Here is a 15,816-nt window from a genome sequence, read left to right on the forward strand (position 1 = left end):
AAATTAAATTGATAAATTAAGATAGTACTCAGATGAATAAAGCAACAGGTAATCTGAGTTTCTCATGAAACTAACTTCACAAAACTAATATTCTCAGGAAAGTTTCTGAGATTGTCTTACTCCTTTTATATAACAGCTAAGTGATAACTTATTGCCAGTGTACTTTCATTCATTTAATAAAAGCTTTTTGACTACCAGGTATGTGGTATACATACCACTACCCAAGGGCTTGTGGACACTGCAGAGATAAACTATTCAGGCACATATGTTACCCTCTTCTGCCCAGATAGACTTACATAAAATTTGGTGGAAGGATTGCTGCTATGTGTAATCTTTGTTTTGATTTGAAGGAGGCCTGAGGGGTAGTCAGGCCAGAGTATTGATAATAACCAGAAACATCTTTTAAAGCTAATGTTAAGTACATGGCCATATAGCAATATTATCAACATGTATTTTTCGAAGTGTTTTTTTGGGGGGATAAGAGGGGATGGAGAGAGTGGAAGAATATACTGTAAGCTATGATTATTGCCTGTGTTATGTTTAGGGGCAGTAGCTAGTATTTTACTTTAATGTTGTTTATGTCCAATAAAAGATATTTGCTACAGTTATTATTACTTTAAGAAAGAGGTAAGTATATTTGAAGCAAAGTATGTCTTGTTCCTAATAGTAAACTATTTATCCATGCTTATTCTGATAGAGAATTTCCAGTATAAAAGAACATCTACATTTTATTCACTAAGAGAAAATATTATATGTGAAGAATAATTGTTTTTATATTGTTGCTTGCTGTTTTGTCTTAATTACAGCACAGTCCAAATAAGATTGCATCTGGCTTCTTCTTACGATTATTAACATCAAAGCTAATGAATAACATTGCAGATATTTGTAAAAGTTTAGTAAGTATGCTTCCTGTTTTACTATATTTCATTGACTCTAACATACTTTTTATAACTTTGAAATTTCTTTGAAAAGGGATGTATCACACAGTATATGGAATCTTATGCTTTAAAAATGTGGAAATTTAATAAAGTTATTTGGTTTGCAGGGGAGAATGTATTTGCTTCTTATTATCAATACCATATGCTTGTCTGTTAATTTCTAAATGAATAATAATAGACCAAGTGTTTGGAAATTAATTATTCAGACTCAGTACTTTTTTCTGTATAATGTCAGTTCAGTCGCTCAGTCGTGTCTGACTCTTTGCGACCCCATGACCCGCAGCATGCCAGGTCTTCCTGTCCATCACCAACTCCTGGAGTCCACCCAAACCCATGTCCATTGAGTCGGTGATGCCACCCAACCATCTCATCCTCTGTCGTCCCCTTCTCCTCCTGCCCTCAATCTTTCCCAGCATCATGGTCTTTTCAAATGAGTCAGCTCTTCGCATCAGGTGGGCAAAGTATTGGAGTTTCAGCTTCAACATCAGTCCTTCCAATGAACACCCAGGACTGATCTCCTTTAGGATGGACTGGTTGGATCTCCTTGCAGTCCAAGGGACTCTCAAGAGTCTTCTCCAACACCACAGTTCAAAAGCATCAATTCTTCGGCATTCAGCTTTCTTTATAGTCCAACTCTCACATCCATACATGACCACTGGAAAAACCATAGCCTTGACTAGACGAACCTTTGTTGACAAAGTAATGCCTCTGCTTTTTAATATGCTGTCTAGGTTGGTCATAATTTTCCTTCCAAAGAGTAAGTGTCTTTTAATTTCATGGCTGCAGTCACCATCTGCAGTGATTTTGGAGCCCAGAAAAATGAAGTCTGACACTGTTACCACTGTTTGCCCATCTATTTGCCCTGAAGTGATGGGACCGGATGCCATGATCTTCATTTTCTGAATGTTGAGCTTTAAGCCAACTTTTTCACTCTCCTCTTTCACTTTCATCAAGAGGCTTTTGAGATCCTCTTCACTTTCTGCCATAAGGGTGGTGTCATCTGCATATCTGAGGTGATTGATATTTCTCCTGGCAATCTTGATTCCAGCTTGTGCTTCTTCCAGCCCAGTGTTTCTCATGATGTACTCTGCATAGAAGTTAAATAAACAGGGTGACAATATACAGCCTTGACATACTCCTTTTCCTATTTGGAATGCGTCTGTTGTTCCATGTCCAGTTCTAACTGTTACTTCCTGACCTGCATACAGGTTTCTCAAGAGGCAGGTCAGGTGGTCTGGTATCAAAGGCTTTGGCATAGTCAATAAAGCAGAAATAGGTGTTTTTCTGGAACTCTCTTGCTTTTTCGATGATCCAGTGGATGTTGGCAGTTTGATCTCTGGTCCCTCTGCCTTTTCTAAATCCAGCTTGAACATCTGGAAGTTCACGGTTCACGTATTATTGAAGCCTGGCTTGGAGAATTTTGAGCATTACTTGCGTATAACGTACCAAAATTCAAAAGAATTCTCTATTCATAAAAACAAAAACCTTACTAGACAAGCAACATATATTTTTCTTTTTCATATCAATGGCTTGCATACTTCTTTGTCTGGAACAGTGCCTGGCACATAGTAGATATTCAAATATTTAATGAGTGAAAGAATATTCTATAACTTGATTGTTTTCATTTAATGATAAATCTCAGTCATCTTTCCGTGCTGCTTTATGGAGTTATACCTTACTGCCTTACTTGTTTTTTTGTTTTGCAGCAATGTGGTGTTTCTATATTATATATGAAAATAGCATATATGTATTTTAACCCAACTGATCTTAATTAAAATTGTAAATTTTTTTTTTTTTCCTCCAAAGAGTTGCTGCAGTAAATTTCTTAGTTTTGTCTACTTCTTTTTGTGCCTCTGAAGGATGTAGGAAAATTTTAGAAATGGAATTTCTTGTTCAAATGGAATATGAATTTTATTGATACTTTTTGATAGATATTGTCATTGTCCTCCAAAATAGTCGTTCTGTCCTCTATATAGTCGTTATAATCTTGCCTTCACCCTCATCAGTTTGCAGTAGTATAAGTTTCTTAATGTAAGAAGTCATTTGTAAAGATTGTGCATTATTCTGCTATATTGACAGTGCAGATTATATATCCATTTTATACACCTGATTCTTGAATTGTTTGATTAGGTCAATTTTAACTGCAGAGTGCTTCTGAAAGAAGCCAGCTTGAAACATCTTTCTTTCTCTTGTTTGAAGGCATTCATTATCAAAAAGCCTTTTGACTTTGGAGAAGTAGAATCACTGAAAGAAGATGCTGATGAAAATCTGACGAGGATAGAGGATCAGTCAAACATGAGTTTATTTAATGATTCCCCTGCTAGTAGTGTTACTGATACAAATGAATCTGGAAAGAGCCAAATTACTACTGGTAAATACATTTTATTGCATGAGATTTTTTTTTTTAACCTTCTAGTATTATTTGATATTATAAAAGCCTTCATATATACTATTTTGTGCTCATTTTATTTCCTTTTTGTGTAGTCATTTAGGATTGTTCTCTTCCATACAGTTTAGAATTATCTCACATTTAATTGAATTTATTATCAGTTTCCTATTTTATCCTTCATGGGTAAATTTAAAATAATTGCTAAAGAAATAAAAACATTTTTGGATAACTAAACATATTGGTTATTTGAAAATAATAAGCAGGATGTGCAAAAGATCCCATAATGCAGTCGTTGTTTACCTTTTTTCTATTATTTCTACATAGACCCATATAATTCAAAATTATAATCAGCATTAATATTCAGATGCCTTTTTATACCTTTGTCTGTTTTCTTTTAACATTAACTAGAAGCAGTTTTTTCATTTAGGTACTTGTGCTGTTGATAATCATACTTTTTAATGGCTGTATAATAGCATATTTAACATACATACCGTAATTTACTAGGCCATTTTGTTTATTCTCAGAAATTTAGATCCCTTTCTAACGATATTGCAGTGACTATTTGCCCATGTATATTTTTCCATATATTATTTTTTGATGACAGAATCCTAGAGTATCCTTTTATAAAGAATTTTGAAGCTTTTAGTGTGTAATCAAATTTATTATAGTTTTGCTTTCCATATATTTTTATTTCTTTTTCTGTTGTTCAGGGAAGATACTTGTGTTAATGTTCAATGTATGTGGTTGTTTTACTCCTTTGTTAGTCTTTTTTTTTTCCCATCTCTTTTAGTCTTAATAAATGCTTTTTATTTTTAGGTGCCATGAATCCTTTAGCTGAAGAACATCTATCAAAGCAAGATCTACTTTCTTTAGACATGCTCAAGTTCTTGTGTATGTGTGTAACCACTGCTCAGACTAACACTGTGTCATTTAGGGCAGCTGATATTCGGAGGGAATTATTAATGTTAATTGATTCTAGCATGCTAGACCCTACCAGATCTCTTCATTTACACATGGTGAGTTCAGTGAAAGAAGTGCTTTGAGTGTACTTGATCTTGCTAGCTAAATGTAATGGACTGACATATAAGAATCACATTGTACCTTTGAAGAATTGAAATTGCTTCCTTGAGAAATGAATCTGAGACTGTTATAAAATATACTCTTAATGTGCTGTAAAAACATTTAAGTGGATACTGTAACATTAAGACTTGAATGGACTTTGGATAGATTTCTTTGCTTTGGGTATAATTTTTATAAATTATTTTAAACCAGGCCAAGAAGCACAGACTCTGAATATGAAAATAATACATAACATTGTTATTGAAGTCTGAATCTTGCCTTGACCTGGGTTTATATGCTTTAAAATGTTTTAATGTAATTTCAAAGTGGCTATAAAGTTAAAATACTACAGAATATCCTATATTTCATTCCTAAGCCTCTGTAATTAACATTTTGCTACATTTGACTTATCTTCCTCTGCATGCTATACCCATACACACACACACACACACACACAGACACATACTTTTTTTCTGTACCATTTTGAGATTAAATATTCAAATATGATGCCCATTTACTTCAGTGTATATGTCCTAAAAACAGTGATGCTCTCCTATATAACTACAGTATCATCATCAAGAAATTAACATTGTACAGTTAATTATACATCAACTAACATTGATGTATAATCATCAAGAAATTAACATTATATCATGTTAACTAATAAATATGATCGTTTATTAGTTCCCAGGTCTGTTCAATTTCTTTCAGTGTGGAAGAGTTCTTTACTCTTTCCTTATCTTTCATGACTATTTTTGAATAGTATAGCTGCTATATAGAATCCTACTGTTTGAATTTGTCTCATGTTTCCTCATTAGATTTAGACTTAACAAAAGTAATCTCTCTCCTTTGCTTCCTTCATCAGCCTACTCATTTACAGATAGATATCTCCAATTCCAATCCAGCACTGTAGAATTTATTTTTCTCTGTCCATATGTGTAGCTCCCTTTCCAACAGTAAGAAATCTGGCTTTCCACTTAACCTCAGTGGATTTGTTTATTTAATATAATTACATATAACTTATCTCCTGACCGTGGGTGCTTAGCCCCAGTGCTGGTGAACATGTTGGGGGAGCTCCTGTCTCAGTGAGTATGCTGAATGAGTCTATGGTCATATCCCTAGTTACAGGCAGAAAGTTGGCAAACATGTCCGGTGGTTTCCCCAGCTATGGGAAACATGCCAGTTAGAATCCCTTGGAAATATTGAGGTTGAGTCCCTGATAGAATTTCTTGTCATATTCTAGCTTTGGTAAACATCCTGGCTGATCACCTAGCTCTGGCAAATATGCTAGGTTGAGTCCTGTTTGATCCCTTGGTCCCTTGGTTTCAAACCTGGCAACAATCTAGTAATGTCTCTAGCCCCAACCAGCTGGGAGGGCTGTATGCTTTTCTGGGGCTTTGATGTTAAAAGTCATTTCAAGACACTCGCTAATAACACACATGACTCTCATGGCATATATTTAAAATGGTCCAACTTAATGTTCTTTTTATAATATCAGAAGGAGTAAGAAGCATTTTTCTACATATAGATGGAGGGGGGAAGGCTTCTGATTCTTAATACAGCAAGAAAATTATTTGACATGTCAGAAACTGGCTGCCTAGTTATAACTTACCATTATACTAGTAGTTGCTGAGAAGCCCTTTATACTGTACCATAGAGAGCCTACAGGACGATAAGTCACGGTATTTGGATTATTCACTGTGCATAATTATCTCTGCTTTCTAAAATTCATTAATAGAATAGTTTTTAACCATTGAAGTTTCAAACCTCAAGTATTGTTTTCAGAGGGTGGTGACATAGTTTCAGACTCTTGCTCAGGCAGTTAATCCCAACAGTGATAACAACTGTCACTCACTGAATGCTGTCAAAAAAATTTAGACCTTTACATGCATTTCCTTTCATCTTCACAGTAATCTGGACAGTTAAGTGCTGTATCCTTATTTTACAGCTGAGAGTACAAAGAGGCAGATGACAAGGCAACTTTTAAAACCACACAAGTAGTAATATTGTGGTGCTAGGATTTGTGTCCCACTCTCTTTGACTTCAAACTCTCCTGCTATTGCCTGGTAAAAAAATTCACTGCCCAAGTGTGTATGTGTAGGCACATGTGTTTATATATATGAATTTATGGTTTGCATATATGTATTTATTTAAGTGAATGATATATAAATATCATTTTTTAAAAAAAAACTAATTCTCCCCCCCGCCCCCCACTCCACCCCCTATCTTAGTATCTAGTGCTTTTAAAGGCGCTTCCTGGAGAAGAATATCCCTTGCCAATGGAAGATGTTGCAAAACTTCTAAAACCACTACCGTAAGACATTAAAACCATATAGAATATTCGCTCTAAATTTATAAACCAAACTGGTGTGTTCTGTTATGCTGATAAAGTTAAATTTTTTCCACCACAGCAATGTGTGTTCATCTTACCACCGTGACCAAGATGTTTGTAAAACCATTTTAAACCATGTCCTTCACGTAGTGATGAACCTGTGTCACAGAAATATGGATGATGAGAACACAAGGGATGCTCAAGGACAGTTTCTAACAGTGATTGGAGCATTTTGGTGGGTATAGATTATTTTATGGAGTTCTTGTTTTTCTTTTGCCACTTTTGCATACAAATGCAAACTTTGCATTTCTACTTTAGTGATTTCTTCTAATCCTTGAATGTAGCTATATATGTTTTTTAACAATAGTAAATGTAACTTGTATTTCCCTTCTTAATTGCTTGAAGAACTACATTGTTTTCTGCTTAAGGCTTGGCTTCCTAAAGTAAGTTTAGTGTGTTTCTCTTTGAATTCTGAATCACTTAATAGTTTGGCAAGTATGATGAATTAAAGCAAAGTGCAAAAAGTGTAATAAATCGAGTAGTTTATATTCCTTAAGTGAACAAGGTCTTGTCAGTATCTGATTGTTTCATGCACAGAGTCACAGTGTGAAATATTATAGAGGAGCATATATATGTAATTCAGAACCCTCATACCAGTTGGTGGGTAACAATTTCTGAATCAGTACAGAATATGGTTTTCTAAATCTTTGATATACAACACTAAAAATGTTTTCCTTTTCAAGCATGTTTTCAATAACATGGTTAGCTGAAGTGTGATAGCCCCCAAATGAGGCATAGTCATATGACACAAATACATTAAAATAAGCTGCTTTTCAAACCAATTTATTTTAGCTGGAATTTTTGAAAGGTGAGAGTATTGTCATATACTGCGTAGTGACAATTAAATTTATCATGGAAAGGAATTTTGGAAGCTGCCTAGAATAATCTTAATGTCCAGTGATTGTTTTTTTGACTATGCTTTTATTGGAATGATTACTTGATATTAAGACATGTACTTTTATTTCAGGCACTTAACAAAGGAAGGGAAAAGTACATTCTCTGTAAGAATGGCACTAGTAAAATGCCTTAAAACTTTGCTTGAGGTGAGTATTTCCACTTTAATTATTAGTAAGGTCTCCAGTGACGTTTTAAAAGCAGTCTTTTTTCTATTTGTTAATGGGTAGTTTTTCTCTTAGTATTTCACATTTAACCTCAGTTGATCTTTTCCCATAGGCTGATCCTTACTCAAAATGGTCTATTCTGAATGTAAAGGGAAAAGATCTTCCTGTAAATGAAGTATTTCCACAGTTTCTTGCTGATAATCATCACCAAGTTCGCATGTTGGCTGCGGAGTCAATCAATAGGTAATAGGTCAAGTATTCATGAAGTATCAGGAGTGCTGCAGATAGCAGTTCAATGTCTAGCACAGTTGTAGCTCACTAGGGGTGATATTGGAGAAGGCAATGGCACCCCACTCCAGTACTCTTACCTGGAAAATCCCATGGACGGAGGAGCCTGGTAGGCTGTAGTCCATGGGGTCGCTAAGAGTCGGACATGACTGAGTGACTTCACTTTCACTTTTCACTTTCATGCATTGGAGAAGGAAATGGCAACCCACTCCAGTATTCTTGCCTGGAGAATCCCAGGGACGGGGGAGCCTGGTGGGCTGCCATCTATGGGGTCACACAGAGTGAGACACGACTGAAGCGACTTAGCAGCAGCGGGAGTGATATTAAAAATAATGACTACTAAGCATAGACTGTATGCCTGGCATTTTTGTTTTCTCTTAATTCTGACAACTCTTTCACTTAGATATGATTATTTCATCTAATTTAGTAACGAAAACTCTGTGGCTTAGACAGATTAAGTAAAGTGATAAGTGCCATACATCTAGTAAGTGGTTGAGATGAATGAGATGTGACTACTCCCAATTAGAGATACAGGGCTTTTTGGTATTAGAGAGATTTTATGAGTTTATAAAATGAAAATTATCACATTTTACATTTTGCTTATTATAATCATATTTATTCAAGTGAGCATAAAATTAGGCATTGGAGTGATTCTCTCACAAGAATGTGTTATGTTTGAGTACCTAAACAAGCCATTGACTGTGTGGATTACAACAAGCTGTAGAAAATTCTGAAAGGGATGGGAATACCAGACCACCTCACCTGCCTTCTGAGAAACCTGTCTGCAAGTCAAGAAACAGCAGTTAGAACCAGACATGGAACAACAGACTGGTTCAAAATTGGGAAAGGCATACATCAAGGCTGATTATTGTCACCCTTTTTATTTAACTTATGTGTAGAGTACATCATGAGAAATTCTGGGCTGGATGAAGCACAAGCTGGAATCAAGATTGCCAGGAGAAATATCAACAACCTCAGATGTGCAGATCGCACCACTCTAATGGCAGAAAGCGAAGAGGAACTAAAGAGTCTCTTGATGAAGGTGTAAGAGGAGAGTGAAAAATATGGCTTAAAACTCAACATTCAGAAAACGAAGATCATGGCATCTGGTCCCATCACTTATGGCAAATAGAATGGGAAAAAGTGGAAACAGTGACAGATTTCGTTTTCTTGGGCTCCAGATTCATTGCGGGCAGTGACTGCAGCCATGAAATTAAAAGACACTTGCTCCTTGGAAGAAAAGCTATGACAAACCTAAATAGCATATTAGAAAGCAAAGACATCACTTTGCCAAGAAAGGTCCGTCTAATCAAAGCTATGGTTTTTCCATTAGTCATTTATACATGTGAGAGTTGGACCATAAAGAAGGCTGAGTGCCAAAGAATTGATGCTTTCAAACTGTGGTGTTGGAGAAGACTCTTGAGAGTACCTTGGACAGCAAGGAGATTCCTAAAGGAAATCAACCCTGAATATTCATTGGAAGGACTGATGCTGAAGCTGCTTTGGCCACCTCATGCCAAGAGCTGACTCACTGGAAAAGAGCCTGATGTTGGGAAAGATTGAGGGAAAGAGGAGAAGGGAGCAACAGAGGATGAGGTATTTGGATGTTATCACTGACTCAGTGGACATCAGCAGCCTGACGTGCTGCATCGCACATGATTTAGCGACTGAACAACAATAATAACAACCTGAAGAAGCAAATATTAAATTTTAGCAACTGTATGTTTAATGGGTTATTAAGTTGATTTTAAAACTCCAGATTGTAACCTACCTCTGCCCTTTCCCACCTCACTCTACTATAAACAAACTCTCTCTGCTTTATTTTTCTCTATAGCATTTATCACCAGTTGAAATATTATATTTTAACACATTTATCTAAGATACGAGCTCCAGAGAGCGTTTGTCTCTTTTCCTGTGTATTTAGCACCTAAAATAACACTTGGAATGTGCCAGGTGTTTAATAATTTGTAAAATCAATGAATATTTGAAAAAAATTACATTATGCTTAAAACATCAAAGCTAAAAATCATTTGAGCAGTTTTTCTGTTCAAATGTAGATGAACAATAATTAACACTGAAGAAATTACCATGCAGTCACATAAATACACGTGTTAGAAAACATGATGTGTCCAAAATTTTGATATTCTGAAAATAATGTTTTCATAGGTCAGAAACATGTCTAACTCCTCAGGTTTAGGACTATTTTTAGTAAAACCACAGTGCATTGTAATGTTTGCTAATGTGTGCTTTATTTCAAATACATAAAAAAGAAAATATATACAGAAATTAAAGATCTGGGGTTACAGAGGATAACAAGTTGAATATAATAAAGCAGTGTAGTGCTGACATTTAAAAAATCTCTTAAGATTCAAAAATGCATAAATTCATGAATGGCATGAACATATTTATTTATTTATTGGTTGTTTACTTGTTAGATATTTAATACTAAGCTGCTGAAGAGAGATTGGAGAAACTGAGGAATGAGAGAAATACCAAAAAGTTGATACTTTCATATGTTTTGATTAGTATAAAAGGGTAAAAGACAAAATGGCTAAAGAGTTGTCCTTAAATATGACGGTACATTATGCAAAAAAGCACTAATCAGCTCTCCTCTACCACATAAAAATAATTTTAATGGAACATCAAGACATTAAAGCTAATACCTTTTATAAAGTGAAAGTCACTCTGCCGCTGCTGCTGCTGCTAAGTCACTTCAGTTGTGTCCGACTCTGTGTGACCCCATAGACAGCAGCCCACCAGGCTTCCCCGTCCCTGGGATTCTCCAGGCAAGAACACTGGAGTGGGTTGCCATTTCCTTCTCCAATGCATGAAACTGAAAAGTGAAAGTGAAGTCACTCAGTTGTGTCCAACTCTTTGTGACTCCATGGACTGTACAGGCCAGAATACTAGAGTGGGTAGACATTCCCGTATCTAGAGGATCTTCCCTACCCAGGGATCGAACCCAGGACTCCTGCATTGCAGATGGATTCTTTACCAGCTGAGCCTACAGAGAAGCCCAAGAATACTGGGTAGCCTATTGCTTCTCCAGCAGATCTTCCTAACCCAGTAATTGAACCAAGGTCTCTTGCATTGCAGGCAGATTCTTTACCAACTGAGCTATCAGGGAAGCAATAACTTTTAAGCTGTGATTAAATGTTAGAGCAGGTTGATATAAGAGCCTGTGGCTTCTTCTTGTTGGTATTTTACCAGAGGACAAATTTTTTTCTGGTTAGTTTGCATTCAGGGATATTCAAGTTTGGGCAATAAGCTAAGAGATCTTTTGAGACACTTTTCAGTTCTAGTAGAATATGGGTTGTTTGGTAAAGATCCTAATATTAGTAGCTTTGAACCTACTAGACTTATATTTCCTTGGTCTTTTGAAGGAAGACCTAGTATGTTAGTATGTCTCACAAAGTGATTTATTTTTGCCCTGTAAATATGCTTTGGAAAGTAGAGTTTAAGATTAAAAATCATTTCACTTTTTGCTTTTTTTTTTTTTTTTAAAGATTGTTTCAGCATATAAAACGAGGTTCTTCCACATTGAAAGCACTTCCTTTGAAGCTTCAGCAAACAGCTTTTGAAAATGCATACTTTAAAGCTCAGGAAGGAATGAGAGAATTGGTAATTTTATTAATGTATATTTGTTATTACATATACTTTCTATAAATATGCCATGTTATTTTACCAAGCAGTTACTCAAATGATTATATATTCTATAACAGAACAAAACTGAAAAGGAAGATCACATGAAAAAAAATGTGAATTTTGAAAAAGATTTCAAGAGATTACAAAAATGAGTGTAAATAATATAAAATTTCCTAGAGATAACGTATATTATATATTTTAAAATCAGCATGTCATGTACAAAAAGAGAAAACACTGACCTGACAGCAGTTTATTTGGAGAAAGCCCTGAGAAATTTTACATCTTGAGAGCATAATATGAACCAACATTGTAATGGCTATCAAAAAAAAGCAAATTCCATCTTAGATGTCATTAATAGAAGCAGACTGTAATGAGCTAGTTTATAAGAAGAACTTGAATCTTGTATTCATTTTAGAGGGCAGCTGGTTTTGTTCTCAGTAAAAGTAAATCTTTAACTAAAATGTTAGAGAGTATCTAGACCTATCTCTCATACAGAATAGGTAAAGGAGTTGACTTCCTGGGAAGATCATAACTATTTTTAAACATATCAGTGATTGCCCTTTAGTAAAGGAATTAAGTCCTTACTTTTTCTTTTACCAAAAATAGAAATAGATCAGTGACTGGCCATTTTTTCTAAAAGTGAAGATAAACTTCTATCAATTATAGTAAGTCAAAAAATATTTATGTCTGTTGGAAGAGTTTGATGATTAATTGTTAAGCTAGAAGCATGTATCATTTTATCTAGTAGTATGACTTTATTAGGTTTTTTTTGGTGATATCTATGATTTTTTTAAAGGATAAAGAGCTATATATATTAAGTTATAATGGTAATAAGATGGTAAAACATCTTAGAAGGTAATACTTGGTAGTTGATGAGATTTAGTCTTGCTCACATTCCTGCAGTTACTTTTTTTCTCTTCTTTTTTTCTTCAAAGTGCTTTATACTTCATTGAAATGTTTGACGATTCTTATTCTATGAGGTGTTATAAACAGCAGTCTTTCCCATTGTAGCAACTTTGGTCCTTTCTCATAATCTCTTTAACTCCATCACTATAGGTTTTAAAACTGTTCACTGGCTGTTTAGATGTTGTTGTGGTATTCTTTGGTGTTAGCCTGGTTGGTTTATTTGGAATATTTAAATATTTACATTACCTATTGTTTTAAAAATTCTAAAGTCCCACAGAACTGAAAACTCTGAAACTTTGGATGAGATTTGTAATAGAAAAGCCACTTTACTGATGATGATAGTTGTGGTGTTATACTGTAGCCCTGTCTGTGAAAAGCAGGCTTTATTCGCCCTATGCAAGTCTGTGAAAGAGAATGGACTAGAGCCTCACCTCGTTAAAAAGGTATATGTGTATGAATATTTTTATTAAAATTATCCTTTGATAACTTTTAAACAATTAAAGCTAGATTTTAAATATGGCATTTATTAAAGAGTTGGAGATGGTTTTATTTTTTAGATTTGAAGAGAGTGTATTTATTTGTATACAGTGTCATTTTTTACATTCAGTTTAAGAGCATTTCACAAGACTGTCATTGAACTAATAAGAGTGAGTGACCGGTCATCATTCATACCAGACCCTCTCGAATAGTATTTTTTGGGGGAAATCCATGGAGATAAAAAAGCAGTATGTATTTTGCCTGGTGGATTCTGGAGCACGACCTTGGAATCTAGTGGGGTGAGAAGTCAAATTTTAGATATGGAAGGCTTTTAAGTTGCATGATTAGAAAGACCAGGGTCCAGTGTTGTAGAACGTTTACTCCTGCCCCGGTCCAACACCTCAGCACTCATGGTTTGAGAAGTTCCAGGCCTTTCCATCCTTTATTTTTACACGATAAACCAATGATTGATCATGGCTTGATGTAACTAGCATGGTTTCCAGTGGAACTTTTTCCCCAGGTTTGATTCCTGGGTGGGAAAAATCCCCTGGAGAAGGATCTTCCCCACCCAATATTCTTGCCTGGGAAATCCCATGGACAGAGGAGTCTGGTGAGCTACAGTCCATGGGGTTACAAAAGAGTCAGACATGACTTTGTGACTAAATAACAACAAACAACAACAGCATAGATAAGTTAATCAAGGGATAGAAAAGTTACATGAATGCTCAAAGCCATACTGTAAATAATATTAAGGATGTAAGTGATTTATTATTTCATTATTAAAACATTGACTTCTTTTTTGACTTGTACAGGTTTTAAAGAAAGTTTCTGAAACTTTTGGATATAGATGTTTAGAAGATTTCATGGCTTCTCATTTGGATTATTTGGTATTGGAATGGCTAAATCTTCAAGATCCTGGATACAGTGTATCTTCTTTTCCTTTTATTTTATTAAATTACACAAACATTGAAGATTTCTATAGGTAGGTTTGCATATGGCACATGTGAAAGATATTTAAAATTAGGTATTAATGATATTATGAGAATCAAGACAGCTTTTATAAATGAAAGCATATTGAAGGTTATCAGTTAACTTAGGATCTGGTCCTAGTTGTACCAGTAAGCCAGCTACCTGACTTTAGGCAAGCCACAAGAACACCCACTGAGTCTTGGTTTCTTACTGTAAAGTTTCTTACTGGAGTTATTGGAGTAGAAAATGTCAACCCTCTCCAGTATTCTTGCCTGGAAAATCCCATGGACAGAGAAGCCTGACAGGCTACAGTCTATGGGGTCTCAAAGAGTTGGACATGACTGTGTGCACACACAAGGATGTATAGAGATCTTAAAGGTCCATTTCAGCTTTAATATTTAATAATTTTCCCTGTGAAAAATCAAAGATAAATTACTGGTGGCTGATTATTTTTACCCTGTTTTTCTTTTCTCCTGTTTGAATGTGGGCCATTTAGTTATTTCTGTATGATTTAAAGTTTAATATACAGGTATTTATTTTGCTAACTCCCAAGTCTGGAGAAGAGAATTTTGAAAATGGAGAGGTTTGAAACAACTAAATAATAATGCTTAAATATCAGGATATGGGAAGGCAATCTGTAATTGTTTAATAGTCCTTATTCGGAGAAGGCAATGGCAACCCACTCCAGTACTCTTGCCTGGAAAATCCCATGGATGGAGGAGCCTGGTAGGCTACAGTCCATGGGATCGCAAAGAGTCAGACACGACTGAGCGACTTCATTTTCACTTTTCACTTTCATTCATTGGAGAAGGAAATGGCAACCCACTCCAGTGTTCTTGCCTGGAGAATCCCAGGGACGGGGGAGCCTGGTGGGCTGCCGTCTGTGGGGTCGCACAGAGTCGGACACGACTGAAGCAACTTAGCAGCAGCAGCAACAATAGTCCTTATTGTTTGTTCATTTTGCCAAATCTATGTTTATTTTTTGAATTTATAAATTGCTTTCACTTTTCACTATATAATAATTTTGCATAAAGATTATACAGAAGAAATAAATATAAATTCATTTTCACTTGTTTTTCATCATCCTTTAGGGTGATAATACTCTTAATGCCTCTGTTTTTTTTAGTGTGACTATTTAAAATTTACTTAACTTCATGTCTTCATTTATAGAGTAAGAATGCTTAATGATCTAGATAAAGTGATGCTCTAAGCTTATTAAACTGTTTTATTTATTTTTTTGCCCACACCACATGACTCAAGGAATCTTTACTTTCCTGACCAGGGATTGAACCCATGGTGGAAGCATTGAAGTCCACTGGAACACCAGGAATTTCCAAAACCATTCTGTTATTTTAAGGACCATATTATAAAGTTTTACTTTGAAAAGTTATATTTTTAATGTATGTTTTTAATTTTTATATTTTTAGGTCTTGTTATAAAATTTTGATTCCACCTCTAGTGATTAGAAGTCATTTTGATGAAGTAAAATTAATTGCTAATCAAATTCAAGAGGATTGGAAAAGTCTTCTGACAGACTGCTTTCCAAAGATTCTTGTAAATATTCTTCCATACTTTGCTTATGAGGGTACAGAAGACAGTGGGATGGCACAGCAAAGAGAGACTGCTACCAAAGTCTATGATATGCTTAAAGATGAAAACTTATTAGGAAAACAGGTATGACTTCAATATTTA

At 35.1% G+C, this 15,816-nt stretch overlaps 1 protein-coding gene across 8 annotated transcripts in view; it reads left to right on the forward strand.

Moving 5' to 3' along the window:
- ATM (ATM serine/threonine kinase) overlaps positions 1 to 15,816 on the forward strand; it is a 154,854-nt gene that overhangs the window by 52,630 nt on the left and 86,408 nt on the right. For 7 of the 8 annotated variants that reach the window (XM_055547803.1, XM_055547799.1, XM_055547801.1 and 4 more), the window contains 11 exons: positions 807 to 896; positions 3,138 to 3,309; positions 4,144 to 4,343; positions 6,618 to 6,700; positions 6,798 to 6,953; positions 7,746 to 7,821; positions 7,952 to 8,082; positions 11,634 to 11,748; positions 12,948 to 13,121; positions 13,968 to 14,137; positions 15,552 to 15,798. In XM_055547803.1, coding sequence (XP_055403778.1) covers positions 807 to 896; positions 3,138 to 3,309; positions 4,144 to 4,343; positions 6,618 to 6,700; positions 6,798 to 6,953; positions 7,746 to 7,821; positions 7,952 to 8,082; positions 11,634 to 11,748; positions 12,948 to 13,121; positions 13,968 to 14,137; positions 15,552 to 15,798 — 1,614 coding nt within the window. The remainder of the gene's footprint in view (positions 1 to 806; positions 897 to 3,137; positions 3,310 to 4,143; positions 4,344 to 6,617; positions 6,701 to 6,797; positions 6,954 to 7,745; positions 7,822 to 7,951; positions 8,083 to 11,633; positions 11,749 to 12,947; positions 13,122 to 13,967; positions 14,138 to 15,551; positions 15,799 to 15,816) is intronic. The other variant, XM_055547804.1, reaches the window with a different exon arrangement.

This window comes from Bubalus kerabau, chromosome 15, assembly GCF_029407905.1.
Source record: "Bubalus kerabau isolate K-KA32 ecotype Philippines breed swamp buffalo chromosome 15, PCC_UOA_SB_1v2, whole genome shotgun sequence".
Taxonomy (NCBI): domain Eukaryota; kingdom Metazoa; phylum Chordata; class Mammalia; order Artiodactyla; family Bovidae; genus Bubalus; species Bubalus kerabau.